This window comes from Cyprinodon tularosa, unplaced genomic scaffold (assembly GCF_016077235.1).
Source record: "Cyprinodon tularosa strain WSP-4 unplaced genomic scaffold, ASM1607723v1 ctg199, whole genome shotgun sequence".
Classification (NCBI taxonomy): Eukaryota; Metazoa; Chordata; class Actinopteri; order Cyprinodontiformes; family Cyprinodontidae; genus Cyprinodon; species Cyprinodon tularosa.
Window position 1 is genome coordinate 2,255,187 of NW_024038729.1, and position 25,459 is coordinate 2,280,645.

Consider the following 25,459-nt stretch of genomic DNA (forward strand, 5'->3'; position numbering starts at 1 on the left):
TGTAGCTTTGACCCTGCCTGAAATATTAGGGACAAAATACAAAATATTTTGCACTGTTTGAACCTCGCCAAAATTTTCTTTGAAATAAACATTGCAAAACACTACCAAAATATTATTTATAGCACAAAAAAGTAGTACAGACTTTTAAATCTAAATGTTGTGTAAAAATATACCAAATTTGGACTCAATCAGATGAATCATATTTATTTTAGAATGGTATTAGTGAGAAATTTCTTAGGCGGAGAGGCCATTTTGGCACATTTATCCATAAATGTCACCAAACTGTGCCGAATGTGTGCCAAAAACTGTGCCAAAAAACACCAAATGTGTTTTTTACATCAATACTGGGGGTTTGTTAAAATTACGAGGTCACGTAGCAGCTGGACCCGCCGGTGGGTCCGTAGGGTTCTAGGGGTTAAGATATCTGGAACGTAACTATGGATGGTCAGACGAAACCGAATATATGTTAAAATTGGCTTGCCATAACACTGATGCTTTCTGTACCACAATTCTAAAATGTTTGTCCTGCTCGGGACACCGTAGTATAGGGGATTTTTTTTTCAGGAACTGTTGTATTTCTTTTGCGTGTTTTACTGCCTTTAAGGTAAGCCGCAGCTCGGTGTAAAATATACATTACACTAATATACTGAGCTATTTCTGTCTGTTTAGCTTGCCAGTTAAGTACAAATTACATTTTGTACTGGTGATGTTTGATTATTTTGTAAAAAAAAAAAAAAAAAAAAAAAAAAGAAAGAAAGAAAGAAGGAAAGAAAGAAAACGGTTGCTGACAGTTTTACTGCTGTAATGTGGACAAAATAAACGCGCCAAGGTCTCCCCACCACTAAGAGCCCTGTGTCAGATTCCTATTCTGCACGAAACTCATCCCACCTTCACCCAAAAGAAAACACAAGGCAGAGTTTATAGGGTGTCTTCCACAAGCTGCAGGTTAAAGAGGGAAAGCCTGGGTTACACTTGAGATAAGCAATCTCTACGTAAAAAAAAAGAAATCAAATCAAATTCTCAGAAAGATGCAGCCCAGCATCTCAAATTAAAATTTTATGGAAGGAAAAAGTCTGAAAAATAAAATCTACAAGCATCAAGGATGTCATCTGATGCTACTTATTACTTCTTGTGTACAGTAGGCTACATTTGCTGAAACCCCCCCCAAAAAAACACTTTATAGCTGATGATTTTATTTCCCCATGCTTTGCAAAAAATAGAAATACCTCCTTTGATTTCCATGATATTTCTGGCCGAACCAGGCCAGCAAAAAAATTCAATTCTTAACTTTTTGTAGAATCAAAAGAAATGTGAGAGAAAACATGTTGAAAACCATTATCTCAAGCACTGTGTAAAACTGGGCTTCCCTGAAATCTGTTCATTGATAGCTGCAGGCTGATCGCCTCCATTGATACAGTTACTCTTGCAAAAGGAGTCCTGAACATGTACTGAATGCATAATGTCCAGTAGACGTAGAGGGCTTTCAGCAGTAAAACATCCACCCATCTTCTAACAGGCTTAATCCCAAGTGGGATTCCAGCTGTCAATGGGCAAGAGGCAGGTTACAGCCTGGACAGGTCGCCAGTCCAACGCAGAGCAACACAGTGACAAACAACCACACACCAATTAACCTAACAGTCATGTTTTTGGACTGTGGGAGGAAGCCAGAATACCCACACTGCAAAAAATGTAAATCTAAGTAAGTAAATTTTTCTTAAAACGAGTGTATTTCTTCTTGAATTGAGCAGGTAAGTAAGACTCTTTGCCAATGGAATAAGACAATTTAGATTTAAAATAAGAAAAAAAGACTATAGTCTCTTACTTCAAGCGCATAATATCTAATTTATATTATTTTAAGGGTAAAAATGCTCATTCCATTGGCAGATCATCTTATTTTCCTACTCAAATTTAAGGTAAATACACTTATTTAAAGACATTTTTACTAATTTTCAGAATGTTTTTGCAGTGCAGAGAGAACCCACACATGCTCAGGGAGAACATTCAAACCCATGCAGAAAAACCCTGGGCTGGGAATTGAACCCAGAACCTTCTTGCTACAAGGCAGCGGTGCTACCCACTGTGCCACTGAGAAGTATTACACCATATTTAAAGTATATTTTATAAAAAAGAAATGGTGTATGTGTTTTAATCAGATGATTTTAGAGGCGATAAAATCCCACTCAAACTTACTTTTTCCATTTTGCATTATCTGGGTTATAACACAACTCTTTAACTCCTTTTAGCAGTTTTGCACAACATAATCCGAGAATAAGCTTTGTTTTATATACTGATCCCACCTCCAATGTCATCACTTATTTATCCTTGACTTTGGTGTCAATTTGCTGTCTAGTCAGTTATATTCTTTAAAACAAAAAAAACAAAAAACAAAACTAAGGCCTTTCAGAACAGCTTAATTTACAATTAGATTATTTAATTGACACCTGAATCTGTTTGCGACTTAAGTAGCTTAAAATATATATACCGGTATATATTTTGCTACTTTGTGGTGGTGTTATATAAAATCACAGCAAAATAAATCTGAGGGAAAAATGTAATAAAAAGGGACAAAAAAAGTGTGTAAATATCAAGCTAGGGACTGAATTCATGAAACAGTTTGGAAACAGACACAAAGTACAAATATATTTTTACGAACGATGAAGGATATAAAGGATGCATGTAGCATATATTTAAAGTTGCCAATGTTATATATATATATATATATATATATATATATATATATATATATATATATATATATATATATATATATATATATATGTATATATATATATATATATATTTAAAATAAAGGCAGCAAATTAGATATAGAAAATAGTCATATTGTATAAAAGAACAGGAGTATAAAAAGTGTAAAACGTCTGAGTCATTTCCTAGCATATAGTAAACCAAATCATTTTTGTTTCCTTTGTTACACATATGGAAAATTATTATGTATTTTTTTCATATTTATTTATATTTTTCTCAGTCTAAGTAATTCTTTTAAATTGTTTGTATTGTTTGAAATGAAAAATCTAATCTAAACTGTGTGGTTGTGAATATTTTTGCAAGGCGCTGATATTCCTTCTTTTGTCTGTAGAAACGTAATACTTATATTGCATTAATACAGGTAAATCATTCTTTAATGTAACAACAGATGTATAGGGAACTAATTTTAATGTTATTTCAGGTAAAAATTAAGAGTTCTGCAGCAGATGGGCTGAGAAGAGCTGCCATTTGCAGGCTCCAGCTTTGTCCACTAGATGGCGACAAAACCCCGTATTTGCTCATTTTGGGGGGAAAAACTCCATTATTTTGGAGTTTTGTGGAATTTTGCTAGTTATACAACGCATGACGTATGATTTGTAACATACACTGTTCATTTACCTGAGCCCCAGGAACATTTATTGAAAAAAAAGTATGAATTTCACCATGATTGTATACAGGTGCTGAGCTTGGCCTCCTGGTGACATAATTACCTTTAGAGGATCCTTATGAGTTCAAGTGTAAATATGGGTCAACTTATAATCAAAAACTTTAAGTAACTTTAAGTTTAAACCTTTAAGTACTCAAGGAAGTTATGTAATTGTTATTTCTTAACAGCTTTAGACTTTTAACGGTACAGTAGGTCACTCTGCAGAGAGCGCCCTGTGTTATCTACTGTTTCTGTTTGTATTGAAAGAGGAACGATTGTTAAAGAGACATTCACCAGACTCCACTCTGATATGTAACGCCCTCCTCTTTTAAATCTTAACCCAGCAGAACTGTAAATCCCTTTGAACTGGACAGCAAGCTGAGTGAGACCATCAGTGAACTCTGCAGAGCAACATGGAGGACTCAAATCACAGACTAGGCCAGAAGAAAGTGGTAGCAGTGGTGGGTGGTGGTTTGGTAAGGACGAAATTGAAAGCTAATAATTAATCTAGTGTCCATATTGTTTTATTTTGTCTTTGCTTTGTTTTCTTTTTCCCATTCTCTCACTAAGAAATGTGGCTAAATGCTCTTGCTGCTTCGTAACAGTCTGGCAGCTATGACTCTAAATAGCAATAGGTCACAAAAAGGGGAACTTTGGACTGCACCATTGTGCTATTGTGTGTAAAGCAGTGATTTCCTGCCCTTTTGTAAATGGATCTGTTTTAATCTTTGAGGTGGGGGCCCTAAACGCCTGCTTCTTCGCCAAAAGAGGCTTTCAGGTGGAAGTGTTTGAGACGAGAGAAGGTAGCATTCACTTTCCTCTTTTACAAAGCCACAAAATCTGCAACACCTCAGCCAAAATCTCAGTAGATGATTATCACTGTGACTAGTTTTACAAAGCTACTGATCATTCATTTCTGTTTTGTGTCTGTTTTTGGTCAGATATTAGGAATGCCAAAGTAGTAAAAGGCAGAAGCATCAACTTGGCCTTGTCCCACAGAGGCCGGCAAGCCCTGAAACATGTTGGAATGGAGGATAAGGTAAGAGACAAGTCAGAGATAAAGTTAAGAAGTTTAAATCAGGGTTACGTTGTAAAGAAAAAATAAAAAAATCAAAGCCATAAAAATAAAAAGCATGTTTTACCTGTGAAGAGAGCAGTCCCACCATAAGACACGGCAATGGCAGAATCATGGTGCGGGGAAGCTTCTTTATAACAGATCAGAGCGGGTAGAGAAAGAAAAATGCAGGAAGATCCTGGAGAAAAACGGCTTTGAAGCTGAAAGAGACTCCAGATCATGTCAGAGGTTTGTCCCCCTGCAGGACATTGACCCTAAACAGCTTGAGCTACGATGAGAATCTGCAGTACTATTTGAATATTGCTGGTATTATACAATCTCCATCCAATATGTCTGACAATAAGGTGGAAGCTATCTCCACTTCACATCCAGTTTCAGTCCTGGGGGGGAAAACAGCTCTATACTTTACTCCTGTTCATGCATATCAATCAAAATTCAGCGCTATGTCTCCTGCTGAGGTCTGAGCTCTATAGACCAAGTAATTATATCAATAAATTTCTTCTGTCTTTTCTCTCCGTGTGAGTTTTTCAGATTGAACTAAAGCTTTAAACCCCAATTTAAGCATTAATCTGACCAAAATGTTTAGCATTCAATGTTACCGTAGCAGCTTGTAGTTTATTCATATTTCCCAATAATTTGCGAAAATCTAACATTATTATACGACAGCAAAACTGAATGCATTTTGTTTGGTTCTCCATCAATTTCAAATGTTCTCGCCACAAACTCCAGCAATCTAGCCCCCTTTTTTAAATGCCATGTCAAAAATCTCGGGGTAACATTTGATAATGGGCTTAAATTTGACAAACAGATTAGCTCCGTAGTCAGCTCAAGCTTTTTCCAGCTCCGTCTTTTGGCCAAAGTCAAGTCTTTTCTCAGTCGGCAGGATCTTGAGAAGGCAATCCATGCTTTTATTAGTTCAACACTGGACTACTGCAATGCCCTTTATGTTTGCCTCAGTCAGTCATCAATTTCTCGTCTCCAACTTGTGCAGAACGCTGCTGCCCGATTTTTAACTAACACATCCAGACGTGAACACATTACCCGTGCTGTCGTCACTCCACTGGCTTCCAGTCCGTTTTAGAATCGATTTTAAACTTCTGCTGTTTGTTTTTAACGCCATTCATGGCTTGCCCCCCTCTTACTTGTCTGAGATTTTAACTTTCCGCAATTGTGGCAGAGCTTTACGCTCCTCGGGACAGCTTCTGTTAGAGGTCCCTAGGTCAAGACTTAAACAGTGGGGCAATGGTTCTTTTGCCGTCGCTGCTCCCAGATTGTGGAACACTCTACCCCCTGACATCCGCACCACTACTGACCTCAGCCTTTTTAAAAAAAAGCTTAAAACCCACTTTTTTAATTTTGCTTTTAATTCTGACTATAAAACTGTCTCTTAGATGTCATCTTTCTGTGTGCTCCTTTCTATGCACCTCTGGTTTGATTTGATTTGATTTGATTAGATTGGCATATACATATGGGTCTTTTATATTCTTTTGGCTGTTTTGTTTATTAATAATAATAGAATATTGAATATATGGTTTTCCACCAAGGATTTTTGTCCAACACTGCAAAAACGATCTCAAAATGAGTAACAATGTCTTAAATTAAGGGTTTTTACCCTTAATTTGAGCCGGTAAATAAGATGAGTTGCCAATAGAATGAGTATTTTTACTCTTAAAATAAGGTATCCAGATATTATGCACTTGAAATAAGAAAATGCAATTGTTTTTTCTTATTTTAAGTGTAAATTGTCTTGTTCCGTTGGCAAAGTGTCTCACTTAAATACTTAACTCAAGAAAAAATACACTTATTTTAAGAAAGAAATGACTTATTTAGATTTAATTTTTTTTGCAGTGAAGTCTTTATAGGATTCTTATCTCTGAGCTGTTCGTTGTTCCAGCTGCTACACATTTGTCCCTGTGAGGTTGTTGAACATTGATCGAGGCTATTTTTTCAGCACTTGGATGGATTTACAGCAGGATGAAATGAGGATGGCTTTGAACCAAGCTTTTAAAGGCAGACATGTCCTCTAATGTCTCGCAGACTAAATGCGGAGGGTCATTTATAACTTTGTTTCATCAAACTAATCCATCCTGAAGTTGATTTAACTCACTATTTTATCAAAATCCTCTTTGATGTTCTTCCCCCAGATTGTTTCTAAGGGAATCCCAATGAATGCGAGGATGATTCATTCGCTGAGTGGGAAACAGTCTCCCATCCCTTATGGAAAGAAAGGCCAGGTAAAACTGCTGTTTTTTTATTTTTTATTGCCTCCCTAAAGAATCGCTGTCAAGATCTGCTAGATTTCTGGTTTAGAGTTAGAAAAGTTTGTGCTGCAATGCTCTGAAATCTGTTATTCATATGAATAATACATGCAAAAAAAAAAAAATACATATTCACAGTTTTAAAACACTCTTGTAAATAAATAAATCCGATTTCCCACAATGCTCTGTAAGGCTAAAAGAACATTTCTCTACATCTGTATGACAAGCATCTTGTTTGGAAAGATCCCACAGGGATTGCCTCATGTAAACATATTCAGTCTACAGATAAAATATTCATTATTCTGCAAGAGTTTGGACTAACTTTAAAACAAAGTAATAGAATCAGGATTCACAACAGTACTGAGCAACTAATCATAAAAATTAACCAAAACCTGTTTAAAAAGTCTCTAATGAGACTTTTTTTTTTTATCAAGAAAAATCATAATTTGTGTGGGGGGTGGAAAATTTAAATTAACCACAGGTATCCTTAAAAACTCTCTGTATGACCTCTTACAGCGTTGTGAAGTCAACATTGTAGTTTCAGCCACTGTCATGTACAACATGTCTTCCTTTTTATTGCAGTTTTGCACATTTGTTTCTGTGCCTTTGTTTGATTTAAAGTCTAACTTTTAATGATTTTGGTTTACAAAGACGTTTACCTTGTTGGATCCAGTTCATGTTGCTGCAAAAAATAATTATTGAACTTTATTGATCTCAAATTGGAGAAATTTACCTCCGCATTTAACCCATCCCCTTGGGGAGCAGTGGGCTGCCATTGTGGGGCGCCCGGGGAGCAATGTGGGGTTAAGAGTCTTTTGTTATGGTTCCTATTTGTTGTGACTCTGAGTTTTCAGTTTTCTGTTATCAGTTGTTTTGTTTTTATTTTCCATTATCTTCAAGCATTCTTTAGTTACTCTCTGTTGCCCCCTTGTGATTGTTTTCTTTCCCCTTGGATTCCCTCTTGCCAGTTCCACCCACACCTGCTCCTCATTCAGCTCGTTAGTCCATCCTTTGTTTTGTTCTCCTTAAATACTCCACCTCTGCAGTCACTCAGTGCTGGTTCCTTCTCGTTGCTGTATTGTCTACTCTGCTCGTCTCTCCCCGGCTCCTCAGACTCGTTTTTTCCCCTGATGTCTCCATGATAGGGATGCACGATATTGGGATTTTGGCCGATATCCGATATGCCGATATTTTTAAACTCATGTAGCCGATAATCGATATCGATACCGATGTTAAAGCTGGACAAAAATAAGTAGTCATTGAAAATAGCAGTTTTGTTTCTGACACTTTGAAAAATAATATACTCAAATATATTTTCATATGCTGATATCAAATTGATTTTTAAAAACACGGTATTCTTTCAAAATCTCGTGAAATTTCATCGTTCTGTTACAAACTCTTGTGATATTTTGCGAATTCTTGTGAGATTTTGTTAGTAAAATAGATCAATACCGCGTCAATATATCAACATATAAAAATATGGCAAAATTTCGTGAATTTTCGGGGGATTTTGTAGCATAACGATGACATATAGCAATATTTCATTAGTAAAAGAGATTGATATGGTGTTTATTAAATGGCAATATATCAACATATGAAGATGTTGTGATATTTTAATGTATCAATATTTTTCCCTCGTCTTTAGAAGTTTTTAAGTCTGTAAAAAAGACGTTTTTGAGGAAGAAGAAGAAGTAGTATTTTTATTTTTTTTTTAGACTTTAGAAACTCAGAAGCTGATCAAATATCGGGTTAAATATCGGTGAGGTGGCCGATGTCAGATATTCAGTTTTAAGGCCGATACCGATAGGGGGCCGATTATATCGTGCATCCCTACTCCATGATTTTGGTTTGTTTTATATTTTAAGTTAATTTTGCCTTTGCTGCTATTTGGTCTGCAATTAAACCTCTCAGAACTCATCTCTGCTTCACAGGTCTCTGCATCTGGGTCCTCAAGCAACCTCACCACCCATTGTTGTCATCTTTACTCAGATTCCAAGCTCTATGCCCTAACCACTAGGCCGCCACTCCTCGCCAGAAAAAAAAAATCCCGTACAGATGCTTCTCTTAAATTATTTCTATTGTCTTTCCTACTTCGGTATTGTGTTAAAACCCCTGCTTTTCTACAGATGTCCAAACCAATTATGATAAATCATAATTAACTATCATTTTCCGGGTTTGGTTGAGGTTTTGAGGACCCAAATGAAGAGACGAGAAGGCAGAGGTGTGTTGTTGAGGATTCCATTGAATAACTGAGGCAAAAATCCAAAAACGAAAGCACAAAAGACATGGAACCGAAAACTAGACAACTTCATGGTAAAACTCACTTGGGGAGCCAGGAAAAGACGAGGAACCAGTACTGAGGAACTGCACATGGAGAGTATATATGGGAGGCTGAACAAAGACGAGACTAATTAGCTGATTGGGGGCAGGTGTGAACAGAGGAGTCTAGAAAGGAGCCAGGGAAGACCAACACCAGAGGGCAACCAAGAAAAGCCTAAGAACTCATATATCTAGAAAACACCACAAAATAGAAATTAAACCAATACAACAAGAAAACAAAAAAAAACATGGATCAAAGTGAAACTAAAACCTCAAAAGAAAACATAACAGAATCAAGATCGTGACATTCAGAAAATTTTTACCTGAAAAAGTTGCCTTTTTTAATCATGGCCACATGAATCCACCATTTAACTAAATACAATTGTGTATGGCATTATGAAATACCCCCCCCCATCCTGCCAATTTGACAGAGGCTCATAATCTCATTAAGAAAACTTCATGGAAAAATAAAAGAAAAATATTTAAGAGGAGCATGAACAAACATGAAGCAAATAAACCTCAGAGACTTCTTGTTCCCGTTTGAAAGAGAAAGCTCACACTTCTGTCTGAGAAGTTGAACATAATTAGAATATAAAACAGCTTGTTCTTTTTTTCAGTACATCCTGTCGGTTGACCGAGCCAATCTAAACAAAGAACTGTTAACAGGTAAGAAAGTTTCACTCCTGGTGTTTTTCGAGAACACAGATCAAGCCAGAATCTGCTCCATAGACACTTTGAATGGTGGCATACTGCATTGGTTCCACTTTACATCAGGGACCTCACTGTATAGTTGGAATACAAGTAAAAGAAGATGATCGGGTTTGTGATCACTAAGTGATCACCATTTTCTTCAGACTATGTGTATATATTGATTTTACCTGTGTCTCTTGCTGGGTTTTACAGATTTTTTAAAGCAGTAGTATTTTTTAGATTTGAATCAATTCAATTCAATTCAGTTTTTTTCTATAGCACCAATTCACAACACATTTTATCTCAAGGCACTTTACAGTTCATCACATGATACAGTAAGATTGATTCAAAGTTTTCGATCTAAGGAAAACCAGTAAATTGCATCGACTCATTGCTCGAATGCAGTGTTGTATAGTATCGAAGTAAAAATACTTCACTACTGTACTTAAGTATATTTTGGAGTACTTTATACTTTCCAAAGTATAATTTTTTTTGAGAACTTTCACTTTTACTTCACTACATTTACGAACTTAATTGCATACTTTTACTCCGATATATTTTCAGTGTTTGGTTTACAGGTGCTGGTCATAAAATTAGAATATCATGAAAAAGTTGATTGATTTCAGTAATTCCATTTAAAAAGTGAAACTTTTATATTATATTCATACATTACATACAAACTCATATATTTCAGATGTTTATTTTGTTTAATTTTGATGATTACAAATGACAACAAATGAAAATCTCAAATTCATCATATCAGAAAATTAGAATATTGTGAAAAGGTTCAAAATTGATGGCCCCTGGTGCCACACTCTAATCAGCTAATTAACTCAAACCACCTGCAAAAGCCTTTAAATGGTCTTTCAGTCTAGTTCTATAGGCTACACAATCATGGGGAAGACTGCTGACTTGACAGTTGTCCAAAAGACGACCATCGACACCTTGCACAAGGAGGGCAAGACACAAAAGGTCATCGCTAAAGAGGCTGGCTGTTCACAGAGCTCAGTGTCCAAGCACATTAATAGAGAGGCGAAGGGAAGGAAAAGATGTGGTCGAAAAAAGTGTACAAGCAAGAGAGATAACCGCACCCTGGAGAGGATTGTGAAACAAAACCCATTCAAAAATGTGGGGGAGATTCACAAAGAGTGGACTGCAGCTGGAGTGAGTGCTTCAAGAACCACCACACACAGACGTATGAAAGACATGGGTTTCTGCTGTCGCATTCCTTGTGTCAAGCCACTCTTGAACCACAGACAGCGTCAGAAGCGTCTTGCCTGGGCTAAAGAGAAACAGGACTGGACTGCTGGTGAGTGGTCCAAAGTCATGTTCTCTGATGAAAGTAAATTTTGCATTTCCTTTGGAAATCAAGGTCCCAGAGTCTGGAGGAAAAGAAGAGAGGCACTTCATCCACGTTGCTTGAAGTCCAGTGTAAAGTTTCCACAGTCAGTGATGGTTTGGGGTGCCATGTCATCTGCTGGTGTTGGTCCATTGTGTTTTCTGAGGTCCAGGGTCAACGCAGCCACATACCAGGAAGTTTTAGAGCACTTCATGCTTCCTGCAGCTGACCAACTTTTTGGAGATGCAGATTTCATTTTCCAACAGGACTTGGCACCTGCACACAGTGCCAAAGCTACCAGTACCTGGTTGAAGGACCATGGTATCCCTGTTCTTAATTGGCCAGCAAACTCTCCTGACCTTAACCCCATAGAAAATCTATGGGGTATTGTGAAGAAGAAGATGCAATACACCAGACCCAACAATTCAGAAGAGCTAAAAGCCACTATTAGAGCAACCTGGGCTATCATAACACCTGAGCAGTGCCACAGACTGATCGACTCCATGCCACGCCGCATTGCTGCAGTAATACAGGCCAAAGGAGGCCCAACTAAATACTGAGTGCTGTACATGCTCATACTTTTCATGTTCATACTTTTCAGTTGGCCAACATTTCTATAAATCCTTTGTTTTTATTGGTCTTCAGTAATATTCTAATTTTCTGATATGATGAATTTGAGATTTTCATTTGTTGTCATTTGTAATCATCAAAATTAAACAAAATAAACATCTGAAATATATGAGTTTGTATGTAATGTATGAATATAATATACAAGTTTCACTTTTTAAATGGAATTACTGAAATCAATCAACTTTTTCATGATATTCTAATTTTATGACCAGCACCTGTAGTTACTACCGTAAGTAAAAAAAAAGAAAACGAACAAGAGAGCGAGAGAAACGCAAGTGTTTTGACCTCACCTACTGACTACAAAGTCTGGTCTTGCCTGGGCTTTTTCATCAACACCAACAGGATACGCCTGTTTCGCAAACCCAGTCTAAATTTATCCTACACTTCGTTGTTTATATTATTTTAAGTGAATTTAACCTTCAAAGTTTACCAAAATGTTAAAAAAAAATGTCATTCAAACTGCACTTACTTTTTACTTATACTTTTCACTACATTACTTGAGTAAATCTATTTTTACAGTAATTCTTATACTTTAAGACTTTTACTCAAGTAACATTTCAGTCAGAGACTTGGACTTTTACCAAAGTCATATTTTGGAGAGGTACTTATACTTTTACTTGACTCCGAGATTTCAGTACTTTATGCAACACTGCTCGAATGCAATCCCTCACACTAAGCATGCTTGTAGCAACAGTGGAGAGGAAAAACTCCCTTTTAACAGGAAGAAACCTCCAGCAGAACCAGGCTCAGTGTGAGCGGCCATCTGCCGAGTCCGACTGCGGTTCAAGGAGACAGAAGCAGAGATACAAACGGCAACTGTAAAAGGCGGCCCCGTCCAGGAAACACACAGCCAGGCAGACGAGCTCTGAGCCAGCTCCCATGTGAGAGAATGAAGAGAGCACATCCAACCAGTCACAGTCAGAGAAACAGGACTGCACTGGAAAAACAGGCCAATCTCGAACATGTATATAATCACAGGTGTTGAAGGCAGCGGCACAGCTGATATTTCTCCAACTTTTTCTTGCCTGTGTCCAGGGACAACGGATAATTAGCTTGTAGCTACATCTAGTTTTTACAGCACATTTGTTGTCCCTGTCAGTTATAGTGCATGTCGGTTGTTTAAATTGATCAAAAGTTCTCATTAAAACCCCAGGAACCAATATCATCCAGTTCTTTCTAAATATAATTTGTACTTTGTAAAAAAAAAAATAATAATAATAATAATAATCTTTCACTGCTTGGTTAAGATTGGTGTTTCTTTGTAGAGCAAATCTTCTCTGAAATCTAATATTCAGAAGTCTGTTTTGTTTTTCACCATCTGACTGTTTTATCATAAATAAGTGAGATTTGGATTTAGATCTAAATCCATCTAATTTGATCCTGTTTACATGAGTTTAATTAGACTACTGAACCAGATGTTTATTTTTTCAGATGTTTTTTTCTTTTTTTTAAGCTTTGAGGAGACAATTAATCAGCTGATCGTGGAAAAAAACCCACCCTTACTTTAAAAATGTGTTTATTAAAAAAACAGTCTTAACTGAACTGCATTAATTTGAGCTTAAATCAATGTCATTTGAACTGCATTTAGCAGAACTGCAGAATTTGAGTTGAAGTGATTCTTGCTGGTACTTGCAGCTACTACTACATGGAGTCTTCTCGATGTGCACTGTCCAAAAACATGACTACTAGGTCAACTGGTGTCTCTGAACGTACCTTTACGTGTGTGCTTGTGTGTCTGATGGTGTGTCTGTGTTGCAGCATTAAAAAAGAAATACATAGAAATATAATAAAATAAAAACATATATATAAAATGAAATAAAAAATATAAAATAAAATAATAAAAGCTGTTTTAAAAGAGAAAAGAGAAACATCTAAGGGGGACCAAACGTTTTGCTAAAAATAAATGTTTTAAGTAGGGATGCACGATATTGGGATTTTGGCCGATATCCGATATGCCGATATTTTAAAACTCATGTAGCCGATAACCGATATCGATTCTGATGTTAAAGCTGGACAAAAATAAGTAGTCATTGAAAATAGTAGTTTTGTTATCCATTTCTGACACTTTGAAAAATAATATATAGTCAAATATATTTTCATATGCTGATATCAAATAGATTTTTAAAAACGCGGTATCGATCTATTTTACTTTCAAAATCTCGTGAAATTTCATCGTTCCGTTACAAACTCTCGTGATATTTTGCAAATTCTTGTGAGATTTTGTTAGTAAAATAGATCGATACCGCATCAATATATCAACATATAAAAATATGGCAAAATTTTGTGAATTTTCGGGGGATTTCGTAGCATAACGATGACATATAGCAATATTTCATTAGTAAAAGAGATCGATATGGTGTTTTTAAATGGCAATATATCAGCATATGAAGATATTGTGATATTTTAATGTATCAATATTTTTTCCCTCGTCTTTAGAAGCTTTTAAGTCTGTAAAAAAGAAGCTTTTGAGGAAGAAAAAGAAGCAGTATTTTTATTTTATTTTTTTTAAGACTTTAGAAACTCAGAAGCTGATCAAATATCGGGTTAAATATCGGTGGGATGGCCGATGTCCGATATTCAGTTTTAAGGCCGATACAGGCCGATACTGATAGGGGGGCGATTATATCGTGCATCCCTAGTTTTAAGGCCTTTTTTTAAAACACTCAGTGGACTAAAATCTAAATAGGTCATTTTTTCTTTAAATAAGTGTGTTTTGTCTTGAATTGAGGAGAAAAGTGAGACACTTCGCCAATGGAACAAGACAATTTACATCTAAAATAAGAAAAAACAATTGCATTGTCTTATTTCAAGCACGTTTGATCTAATTATCTTATTTTAAGAGTAAAACTACTCATTCCATTGGCAGATCATCTTATTTACCTGCTCAAATTAAGGGTAAATAAACAAAATGTAAGAAATTTTTACTTTTCTCTAGATTTTTTTTGCACTGTAAATGTTGGATGGATTATTAGATGTGAATTCAACTGATTTACTGAAGTTATTTAAACTGCAGTTTATTTTTCAATGAGAATATTCTTTTTCTTTTTTTTTTGTTAAACTAAACTGACCTGAAATAATGTGAATGTGGTAGAGTTGAACTGGATTACTTAAATTAACCTGGAAACAAACTGAACTGGATAATCCAAAATGTGCTAAATTATGTTTTTGAACTAAACTGAAAGGAACAGTTTAATTTCACCTTTGAATGTATAAACTAAACTGAACTGAATGGCAGATCTGGATTGAATTTGTTGACATTAACCAACACCTTTTATAAAGACTCTAACTTTGCATTGCCTACCAGTTTCCTGCAGGTGATTGACATTAAAGCCTCGCTTGGTGCTCCCGGCAGTGTGCTGCTATAAAACACCTGCTGACTGATCAATCATACTACATTTTAATGTTTTGGTATCCAATTTGTCTTAATCATACGTTTGGAATCCCATATAATTGTATTAAATTGTTTTTACTCTAAGTTACAACACTCTTTTGAAGTTTATGCTCCTTTCTTCTGCCTCATCGTTCCACCATCTCTTCATTCTCCTTCTGCGTTGGTTCCTTGGCGTTCTTTAAAAGTGCCTCGGGGCATCAGGCGACATCAGGGGCTCGGTTCTACACCTTTTTTTTTTTTGGTTTTTAGCTAGAAGGATTTTTTTCGCCCAATATTTAATGAGGAGCCTCTGGGAGATCAAGTGTGACAGATTGGCTCTGCCTTTAATTAGATTGCCTGGATAGAGATAGTCCTCGCTCTCATCGGGGCTGATTCAGCCTCCTGCAGTGAACTCTGAGATAAGAGATTTTTGCAACGTGACATCCCAAAAACAATCGTCACCGATTGGTCACCGACAGCTGAGCTGTGTTGTTCCAGAAACTCATTGTGATCCACACACGACTTCATCTCCTCGGCTTTTTGCTGACACACTGAGTCTGTTCTCCATTTTCATAGGAGAGGAAAAGTTTACTGTTAGAAGATGTTTCTCATATGCAGCTTGCTGGTGTCATAAGCTGTTTTTGTTTCTGTCACAGAGGCAGAGAGGTATCCAAACACAAAGTTGAACTTTGACCACAAACTGCAGGACTGGAGTGCTGCAACGGGACTCATGACCTTCGCCAGGTAAATAGTGATCAGAGACACGTGAGTGTCTCTGAGCGGAAAGGATGTTTACCCTTTATAGGGCAAGATAGCGTTTTTTGACTTGCATACCCCTTACAAATGGAGTCCCCCCCGTCCCTAAGTGAGGTCTAGAAGCACAAGATCTATATCCAGCCATTCAGCAAAGATACTGCTGTTATGATTTTACCTAAAGATCTGACCCACATGGGAAAAGTTTAACAGGTTTTATTTGTGAGTAGGTAGAGAGGAGTCCAGTGCTGCTCTGAACACTGGCGAACCGGGACTGAAATGTGAAGGGGAAGATTCTGCGGTTAGTTCAGGCTCAGTGGGAAATTTGTGTCTTTGATTTGAAGAAGGGAATACATGCAACAGGACTCACGTTTACAGAAAAAGGTATCTTTTGTTGAATCCAGTCGGCGTGGGTTGTTCGAGTAGTAGACTTGTTCGTTAGAGGGCGGACAGGGTTTAAGCAGGTTGAGGTGTTTCCTTGAGGAACGGAGGAGCTGACTGCCACTTAGATTTCCTGCGGTACTTGAATGGTTTCTTGTGGAGATGAATCCCCTGCTCAGAGAGAAGCCCAAACAGTCCTTGGGGAAAAGTTGATCCAAACCACCAGTTTGAATCCTCAGCTCAGTTTCGGCGCTCAGAGAATCCTTCCAGGGGGGAGAAGGTCCAAAACATCCAGTTTGCAGGATGACTTCCTGCCGAGAGGCAAAGACAAAAAAACAACGAGGTTAAAACTCAGGTGACAAAAACTCAGTTTGACTCAGCAAAACTCAGCTTGGCTAGAGTACCCAAAACTGGTGTCAAGGTAGTGGCAGCCAGCAGCTTAAGAGTCCTCCGGTAATGAGGCAACCCTCCGCAGGTGTGTGAGGAGGCCGGCGAGAACCAGGCGCCACCTGGTGGTGGAGGGAAAACAAACAAAAAACACAACCCACACAAACTGGACTCCTAACAACTGTTACATGACTGTACATCTTATTTTGGTATTTGACCAATTAGATGAGACCTTGGATGATATATTACCTACTGTAAATTAAGTTGAAAAAAGTCTAGAAAAAAAGGTAAAAAGCTAGTTGCAAAGTTAAAAAAGTAAAGTTAAAAATTTAATAAGCTAGTTAACCCTTTATAGGGCAAGTCACTGTTTTTGATCACATGCCTTACAAATGTAGTGTCCCCCACCCCCCCCGCCCAGTGAAGTCTAGAAGCACAAGATCTATATCCAGCTATTTAGCAAAGATACTGCTACATGGCTGTACGTCTTATTTTGGTATTAGACCATCCAAATATTGGATGATATATTACCTACTGGAAATTAAGTTGGAAAAAAAAGTTAACAAGTTAAGAAAAAATGGTAAAAAGCTAATTAACACTAGAACTACTACGGAAGGGTCAATTGTCCTTTTTACCTAAAAGCCCTACAAGAGGGTCATTTGTCCCTTTTGACCTCCTGCGGACACTCCTTTTGTTGTGGAAATGTGGCTGTTAGCAGCTCATAGCTGTCACTTGAGTCACAGAGTCGCTTGAGCCTGTGTGGGGAGGCTACACAGGCTCAACTTGGCCAAGGCAAGCTTTTAGTATACTTTTTAGTGGATTTTTACGCAGTGAATCATCAGGATCAACGAGAATTTGGGATCAAAACTCTAAACATTTATTGTTAAAAAAATACAAAACAAAACATATTTACAATGAATGCAAAAGCAACTGTTTTCCCAGTTTTCGTGTGGAAGGTTTTGGCATAAGTAACTTATTTTTGTGTGCCAAAAATAGAAGAAAAAGGAATTACAAAGAAAAAAAGCATATTTACAAAGAATGCAAATGAGTGAAATACATTTGAGCAGTCACTAACAATTCTGGCACTGCCATTGCTCCTTTCGGCATTTCCCACATGTGTATTTGTAACACTTTTCACAGCGCACTTTTGCACGATTGTCCTTGCATTTGATTTTAGCCTGACACTTGGCTCTTTGTCCGAGTTGTGGTGTGGAGGGTTGTTGCCGAAGCAATTGCTCCTTTTGGGCCTTTTTCATACCCATGTGGGAGTGAGCCAACTCTCTTGCCAGTTCAAACAGGAAATCCACCCGTCTTTCCTTTCTCCCGGTGCATAATTGATAGAGCACGTGGGCATTCAGTGCTGCAATGTCTATCATGTTGTAGAACACTGCTACTGGCCAGCCCTTGTTGCTGCACGGACAGTGTATTCCCGCACCATCTGGTCCATGACATCGACGCCGCACTTTGTTGTGTTGTAGAGTGTGATGGTGTTTGGCTTCTTTTTGGTGGTTTTCTGTGTCTCAATCGTGCTGTGCATGCTGCTGAGAACATACACAGTCTTCTTCCGCTTGGGTGCATACACAGTCAGTGTGGCACCAGTGGATGAAAATACCTGGGTGGTAAATTCATTGCGGTGCATCTGTCGAGTTGACGGTGGGATTTCTTGGCGAATCCTGTTGACTGTGCCGAGGATGGTTGTGTTCCGGCTGAATAGGCATTTTGCAAGTGACAGTGATGTAAAGAAATTGTCTGTGGTAACATTTCTGCCCTTGTCCAAGAATGGTTCCATCAACCTCATAACTACACTCTCAGACACTCTCTCCCCACGAGGCCGAATGGGGTCCTTGCCAAGATATGGGAGGATGTTGCAGACGTATTTGGTTTTCAAGTCACACGCCACCCAAAAAATGATACCAAACTTGTCTGATTTAGTTGCAATGTACTGTAGGAAACAGCAGCGAGTCTTGCACGGGAAAAGTTGTTCGTCAATAGTGATGTCTTGACCAGGACTGTAGGATGTGATGCAGTTGGTGACAAACAATCCCCATATGTTTGAAATTGCAGCAAACCTATCAGTCTGTACTCGATCGCTGCGGGTGTCTCTGTCATCAAAACACAGGTGATGCATGATGTTTTGGAAACGGCCTCGGGTCATGGTTTCGATGATGTGTGGGCTTCCCAGGTTTTTCGACCAACAGTCAGGCAGTGATGGCACCTTGAAGATTCCCCTCATGATGGTGATGGAAATAAATGCCATTAGTTCAGGTATGCCCATGAACCAATGCACATGCTCAGTTTGCTTCGCATGTTGAATTGTACAGTCTCGAATGATGCCAAGCATGTCCAGAGTGATGAAACAAAGGAAGCTCTGAAGGCGACTTGTGATTGACCTCCTGGCTTTAGCTGTTGGCTCTCCATCTGCGCTGTATGGCGATGGTGGGGTGAAATGTGGACCCGTTCCCACCTGTTCTTCATGCCATACTGTGCCATCTTTTGCAGTCTCTGTCACATCAGTCGTCAGCCGAGCTCTCTTCGTTGGTTGGGGAGCACTCTCCTCATCTGTAGCGTGAAAAAAATTTAATTATGAGCAATGGGAAATTCAAATGATATCACAAATGCAAGTATAGAAGCTAATCACAGCAAACATTGTTTATTTTTCTAGTTTCAAGTAATGTAGTAAAAATCACCTTGGAACTAGTATTTTTCAACTAGAAATAAAAACCTCAAATTAGACTATTTTTACTTGTTTTAAGAAATTTGCCGATGGGGCAAGCTTTTTTTTTTTTACTAGGTTAGCGATATTTCCTAGCCAAATTTGCTTGGCAAAATTTGCTAGGCAAACAACATTTGCTTGAAATGAGTAAATCAAGCTAGTAAAAAATCTTAGCTAGCAAAAAAGCTTGCCCCATTGGCAAATGTCTTAAAACATGTCAAAATAGTCTAGTTTTTAGGTTCTTATTTCTAGTTAAAAAAAATAATAGTTCTGAGGTGATTTACTCCCTCACTGAACTGAAATGTAAAATGGGAAATAATATGAAAAGAAATATTACCTGAAGACAACTGAGACAGCTCGGAGTCTGAATCCACCTGGAGATTGATGTCTTCTCCATCCGATTCGCAAGGGTCAGCTCCATTCAGGATAATCTCCAATGCCTGCAGGAGTGCTGTATCTCTGCATCTTCGTTCCTTGGAGAGGAGATTCTTTCACCACAAAATTCTTGAGGGAAATGAAGCAGTAGTCCACATGCACTGGTATTTATCCATCTAACAATTGCCAGGTTGCATTCACATGAGTCGTTATGGTTACATGGCGTGGGAGATTCACACGTTAATTCAACCATTATCTGGTTGCAGTCATATGACTCGTCATGATCACATGGGACATTCACACGTTCATTGAACCATTATCTGGTTGCAGTCATATGACTTGTCATGTTCACATGGGAGATTCACACGTCCAAAATGGAGAGAGTGGTGTGGACATAGAGTTTCAAGACACTTATGCGAGTGATGAGGAGTCAGATAACGATGCCTGTGTGGACAAAGAAAACCAGGAACCCACTGACTGCACAGCCAGGACATTGGACATTGAGCCCCAATCAAATTAACACATCAAGCCCCGTGACAGATATCGCTGGCAAAAAAAGGATTTCATCAGTCCCAATACTGATTTTTCTGCTCCAGCTCTCACAGATGATGCAACTGTCCTCCACACACCGCTGCAGTACTTTGAAAAGTTTGTCTCAGAAGACATGATTCAAGCTCTGGCAATCCATACAAATGAGTACAGCGTTCAAAGTAATGGAAGATCTGTGAACGCCACAATCAAGGAAATACAGAAAATGTTGGGCATGTACCTGAGGTTGGGCTTGGTCCAAATGGCTGGAACCCGTATGTATTGGGAGACAGATACGCGGAACTCCCCAGTTGCTGATGTGATGCCCCACAACAGATTCCAATCACTTTTGACAATATTACATTTTATGAACAATTCAACAGTGTCAGAGACTGAAAAGAGGGACAATAGGGACTCTGGAAAAATTCAGACAATGGCTTGAGCTTTCAATCACTGCACTATGGAACTATTGATTACACTATGGAAATACTGACTTGAATTATGTCTCATTTCTTTTACTTCTATATCTCTATATTATATCATAAATGTATCTGTCAACACTCTTTCCTAGTCATGTTAATCTTGTCTGCCTCAACTGACCTAGTATGTTTTTTTGCACATTTTTTTGCATTGTTATGATTGAGACATATACAAAAGCATTTGAAATTTGATGAAAGTTATGATAAATGCCATTCTGTTGTGTGGAACTGCAAATTAGTTTTGGGATTTGTCCATGTTTTGAGAATGACATCTCAATTTCAAGAAATGAGCCAAACCAAGGGAGAAAAACTGTACTGTAACACACTGGGGACAAGCTGTCTGTCCCTGTTTGTTTTGGCTGTTACCACTGTGAGGTGTGACCCCCTCACCCCTCACCCCACACACGGCCCATAACAGCCTCATTACCATGACAAAATGAGTGATTAGTGTATTCGGGAAAAGCCGCCGGGACAATTGACCCCTCCCTGGAAGTTCTAGGTAGGCGGAAAAATCCTGGTATTTCTAGTGTTAAAAATTAACAAGTAAAGTTAAAAGTATAATAAGCCTAGTTAACAATTATACAGTATCAACATTAATGCCTCTAAGGTTATGTTGGACCAAAAGTTTTCTTCATTGATTTCTTATAGAAGCACTTTTGTTATTTTTCTTAATATATTCGGGCAAGTTGGCATTTCTTGTTATTACATTGACATTAATTTTTGCCATCAAAATATCCATATTTTTTATGCTACAAAGGTAATAATGTCCTGTTCTTGATTCATATAACACTATTTGCATGAAGGGTTAACTGCTGAGGCTTAGAAAGGAAATCAACTTTTTTAGTTTTCTTGATGACAGAGAGTAATTCATATTTTAAGCAACCCCGTAACTAATAATAAAGAGGTGAATGCTGCAAACAATTTACGGTCCAATTAACGCTGAAACACGTCCATTTCTATTTGGGTGAGTGTTTCCATTCAGCTAATTAAAACAACCACACACCCTTTTAGACAGTTTGCAAATTGTATCCAGTCTTATCTAAAATTGGAAAAATACCCAATTGATGATGTGACGTTGCTTCCATTTATCTACACCCCTACAGCTCCCAGCAAAAATGTTCATACCGTTTCCACTAATTTCTGTTTTCTGTTGGGATTTTGCTCTTATATGAAGGAAAATTATACACGTTCTGCAATATTTCATATTTTAATAGATATAAAACCATGTTTTATTTTTCTTTAAACATTTCCTGCTTGGTCAAATTAGATGAGAACATCTCTGAATCAGAAGTCTGATCACAAACATCTTAAGACTTTGACTAGGCCATTCTAGCATATGAATATGATCAGTTTCTTTAACCTGAGTGAAGTTGCCCCCCCCCCACCTTCTTCAAATCAGACAAAATTAGTGTCAAACGTTTGTGCTACGTTTGTGCAGCAAAGATGTTCGTTTGTGCCGCTACCATTTTAAAGATATAAAGAAATGTTTATAGAGGTCATCAAAGGTCAACCAGCCGCCCCCCCACCTTCTTCAAATCAGACAAAATGGGTGTCAATTAACTCGGCTCCGTTTGTGCTGGTTTGTGCAGCAAAAATTGGCGTTTGTGCTGCTTTAGCTTTGAATATATTAATGAAAATGTAAAGGTCAAAAGGTCAACCAGCCCCCCCACCTTCTTCAAATGAGGCAAAGTGGGTGTCAAATAACTCGGCTCCGTTTGTGCTGGTATGTGCAGCTAAAACAGATGTTAACTGACCTTTGATGGCTTCTACAAAATATTATTAATATCATTAATATCATATACTTTGATGCCCTTTATATTAAACAAGCTCCAAATCTTATCCTGTTGCTGCAAGTCACATTGTGCACTCTGCATTTCCTTTAGAAGGCCGTCTGCGGGGGAGATATTCAATTACCCAGATTTTCTGAGCCAAACTTAGAAAACGTTGTTATTTAACGCTGTAGATGTAAGATATCGAAGAGGAAATGTGACATTATCATCTCAAGATGCAGGTGGGTGCTTGTGTCACCCCAACCTTCATGCTACATGACACTTTAATCAGAAAATTAAAATTACCGGGTTACAGTGCATGTAAGACATTTTCTAATGCACATTTTGATGCTGCTTTACTTTTTTTGTCCAGGTTGCCTTTCATTTGTTGTCATACTGAGAGTTGCAAAGAGGTGCAATTGGTACCATAGGTACCCAGCAGCAAAAAGGTCTGAGGTTCAGATCTTAGCCTGGGGTCTTTTTTTGGGGGGGGACACAGGACAGGGGGAAGAGGGAAGGAGTAGCAACACTTGTATTTTTAATTCTTTCTGTAAAATGTGAACTCCATATTTATTTGTAGTTGTATTTTGCTTAATTCTAATTTAATTTAACTTAATACTTTTTTGTTGCTTAATTTTAACTTAATTTAACTTAAGACTTTTTTGCCCTGTAAGCTGCTGGTAACCTTAATTTCCGGAGGGAGTTTTCCCAAGGGATCAATAAAGTTCTGTGTAAGTCTATAAGTCTAAGTCTTTTTGATAAATTTTGCATGCCCCCACCCTGCTTCTCTCTACATACAGTACAGACCACAAGTTTGGACACACTTTCTCATTCAAAATTTTTTCTTTATTTTAATGACTGAAAATTTAAGATTCACACTGAAGGCATCAAAACTATGAATTAAGACATGTGGAGTTATATACTTAACAAAAAAGCGTGAAACAACTGAAAATATGTCTTATATTCTAGGTTTTTCAAAGAAGCCACCTTTTATTTTGATTATGCTTCGCAAACTCTTTGCATTCTCTTGATGCTCAGTGTGAGCGCAGAGAGTGGGGGTCACACCGAGACCACAGTACAAAACATCTGAACAGAAGAACATTTTTCAGAATGCATGAGTCCCCATTAACACAGTGCCGCCTGTGGAGTTCCTTTTGTATCTCTGCTTCTTTTTCTACGTCTGCTTCTGTCTCCTTGAACCCCAGTCGGCCTCAGCAGATGGCCGCTCACACTGAGCCTGGTTCTGCTAGAGGTTTCTTCCTGTTAAAAGGGAGTTTTTCCTCTCCATTGTCGCTACAAGCATGCTTAGTGTGAGGGATTGTATTCGAGTCAATGAGTCGATGCAATCAACTGGTTTTCCTTAGATAGAAAACTTTGAATCAATTTGACTGTATGATCTGGTTGAATTTTATCTGTAAAGCACCCCTCGCAACCCTACTTGGGATTAAGCGTGCCAGAAAATGGATGGATAGATGGATGGAAGTGCCTTGAGATGACATGTGTTGTAAATTGGCACTATATTAATAAACTAAATTGAATTGATTTAAGGTTTAAACAGACTACTAAATGTATTTCTAGCCATGTTGACAGGACTAAATGGGGGTGCTGTCTTTACAATTCTGTTTAGAACCAATAGTCAAACCAGAGGCGCAGCCAGAAAACTTTTATAAGGGTGGCCAATAACCAATGTACACTGAGGGGTGGCCGAAAGTGCATAGGCACCAAAATCTCAGGGTCAAGCCTAAGATGAGAATAACTATACTTTCCCACAACCTTTGCCAACAAATAGACGCATATATTTAAACATCCGTGCTTTATAAATAAATAGGTATAGTGGATAAAATTCTTTCAGGTTTGATTTCTGGGTGAACATCTTTTCCATTTTCATTACTTACCTACTTTTATCAGTAATCATTCTGCATAACATTGATATTCTACATAAATTTATCATTAAATATCTTTTTATTAAAATAGTTATTTATCTATGATTTCCCTGAAGACTCCTAGATGACGAGACACATAATTTTCTCTTTATCCCATATAACACAAAATCTACTTCTGAAAAGAGCATAGATTCTGTACTCATCGTCTTTAATGTTAGTATATTGATGTGTATAATTAATAGGGGTGTAAATCACATCCATCATGGCGATTCGATTCAGTATCGATTTCCTGACCCAACAATTCGATTATTTTCGATACTCAAGAATACACCACGATACGATTCGATTCGATTAATCGGTTAATTTTTTTATATTTTTTTTACACCATACAGGCTAAACAAAGTTTCAAGTTTGAAATTAATCAATGAAAGCTGTAATATCATCATGCATTTTTTTTTAGAAACAACAACAAATAACAGAAGTAGAAAAGTTGCATCAAAAAATACTGAAAAAATACTGCACATAATCAGTACAATGAGTTCAATGCAATACCTCGGCTCCAGACGTCCCCGCCCCCTCCACAGACGCTCCGCTGCACCTCTCCCAAATTGTAGCTGACCGCAAACAGTACCGCAGACAGGAGGCCGGCTTGTTTTGTTTTATGACCAAAATTGCGGAAAACAACTCGTGAAGTTTGACCCGCTAGAAGAGCGAGGTTCGTGAGAACGCTGGGACCATTTTACCACCTGGATCTCCTCTCCTTTTGGCCCTCATGTCTCTCCGTCGTCGGACTAAACTCGCCCCCACTTCCTCGCCGCCTCGGCCGTATCTAGACCCACAGCGTGTAGCACAGACCACGCTTCAATATTGAGCATAATTTTTAGAAATGTCTGCGTCAAGCTCACTGCAACAAACTGCTGTTAGAGTAGAACCAGGAAGCGCGGTAGGAGGGCAAAATAGGTTTAGCGGCACTGCAGCACAGGAGGGAGAATTACGCCCAGGAGCAAATGGATAAAAATAGACCGGAGGAAAAAAAAACATGAATCGATTCTCTTGCGGACGTGTCGATGCATCGGATCGTCGGCTGTTGGATCGATGAAT

The 25,459-nt window shown here is 38.0% G+C and overlaps 1 protein-coding gene across 3 annotated transcripts in view; it reads left to right on the forward strand.

Annotated features, from left to right (window-relative positions):
* The first annotated feature begins 568 nt into the window (after window positions 1-568).
* Window positions 569-25,459, forward strand: part of LOC119782901 (kynurenine 3-monooxygenase) — a 48,941-nt gene continuing 24,050 nt past the window's right edge. The window contains exons 1-7 of one of the 3 annotated variants that reach the window (XM_038284097.1): window positions 569-604; window positions 3,760-3,888; window positions 4,146-4,215; window positions 4,354-4,451; window positions 6,632-6,721; window positions 9,682-9,730; window positions 15,750-15,837. In XM_038284097.1, the coding sequence (XP_038140025.1) occupies window positions 3,826-3,888; window positions 4,146-4,215; window positions 4,354-4,451; window positions 6,632-6,721; window positions 9,682-9,730; window positions 15,750-15,837 (458 nt within the window). In that variant the 5' untranslated portion in view covers window positions 569-604; window positions 3,760-3,825. Of the gene's footprint in view, window positions 605-3,756; window positions 3,889-4,145; window positions 4,216-4,353; window positions 4,452-6,631; window positions 6,722-9,681; window positions 9,731-15,749; window positions 15,838-25,459 lie in introns of those variants that run through there. The other 2 variants (XM_038284095.1, XM_038284098.1) reach the window with 2 other exon arrangements.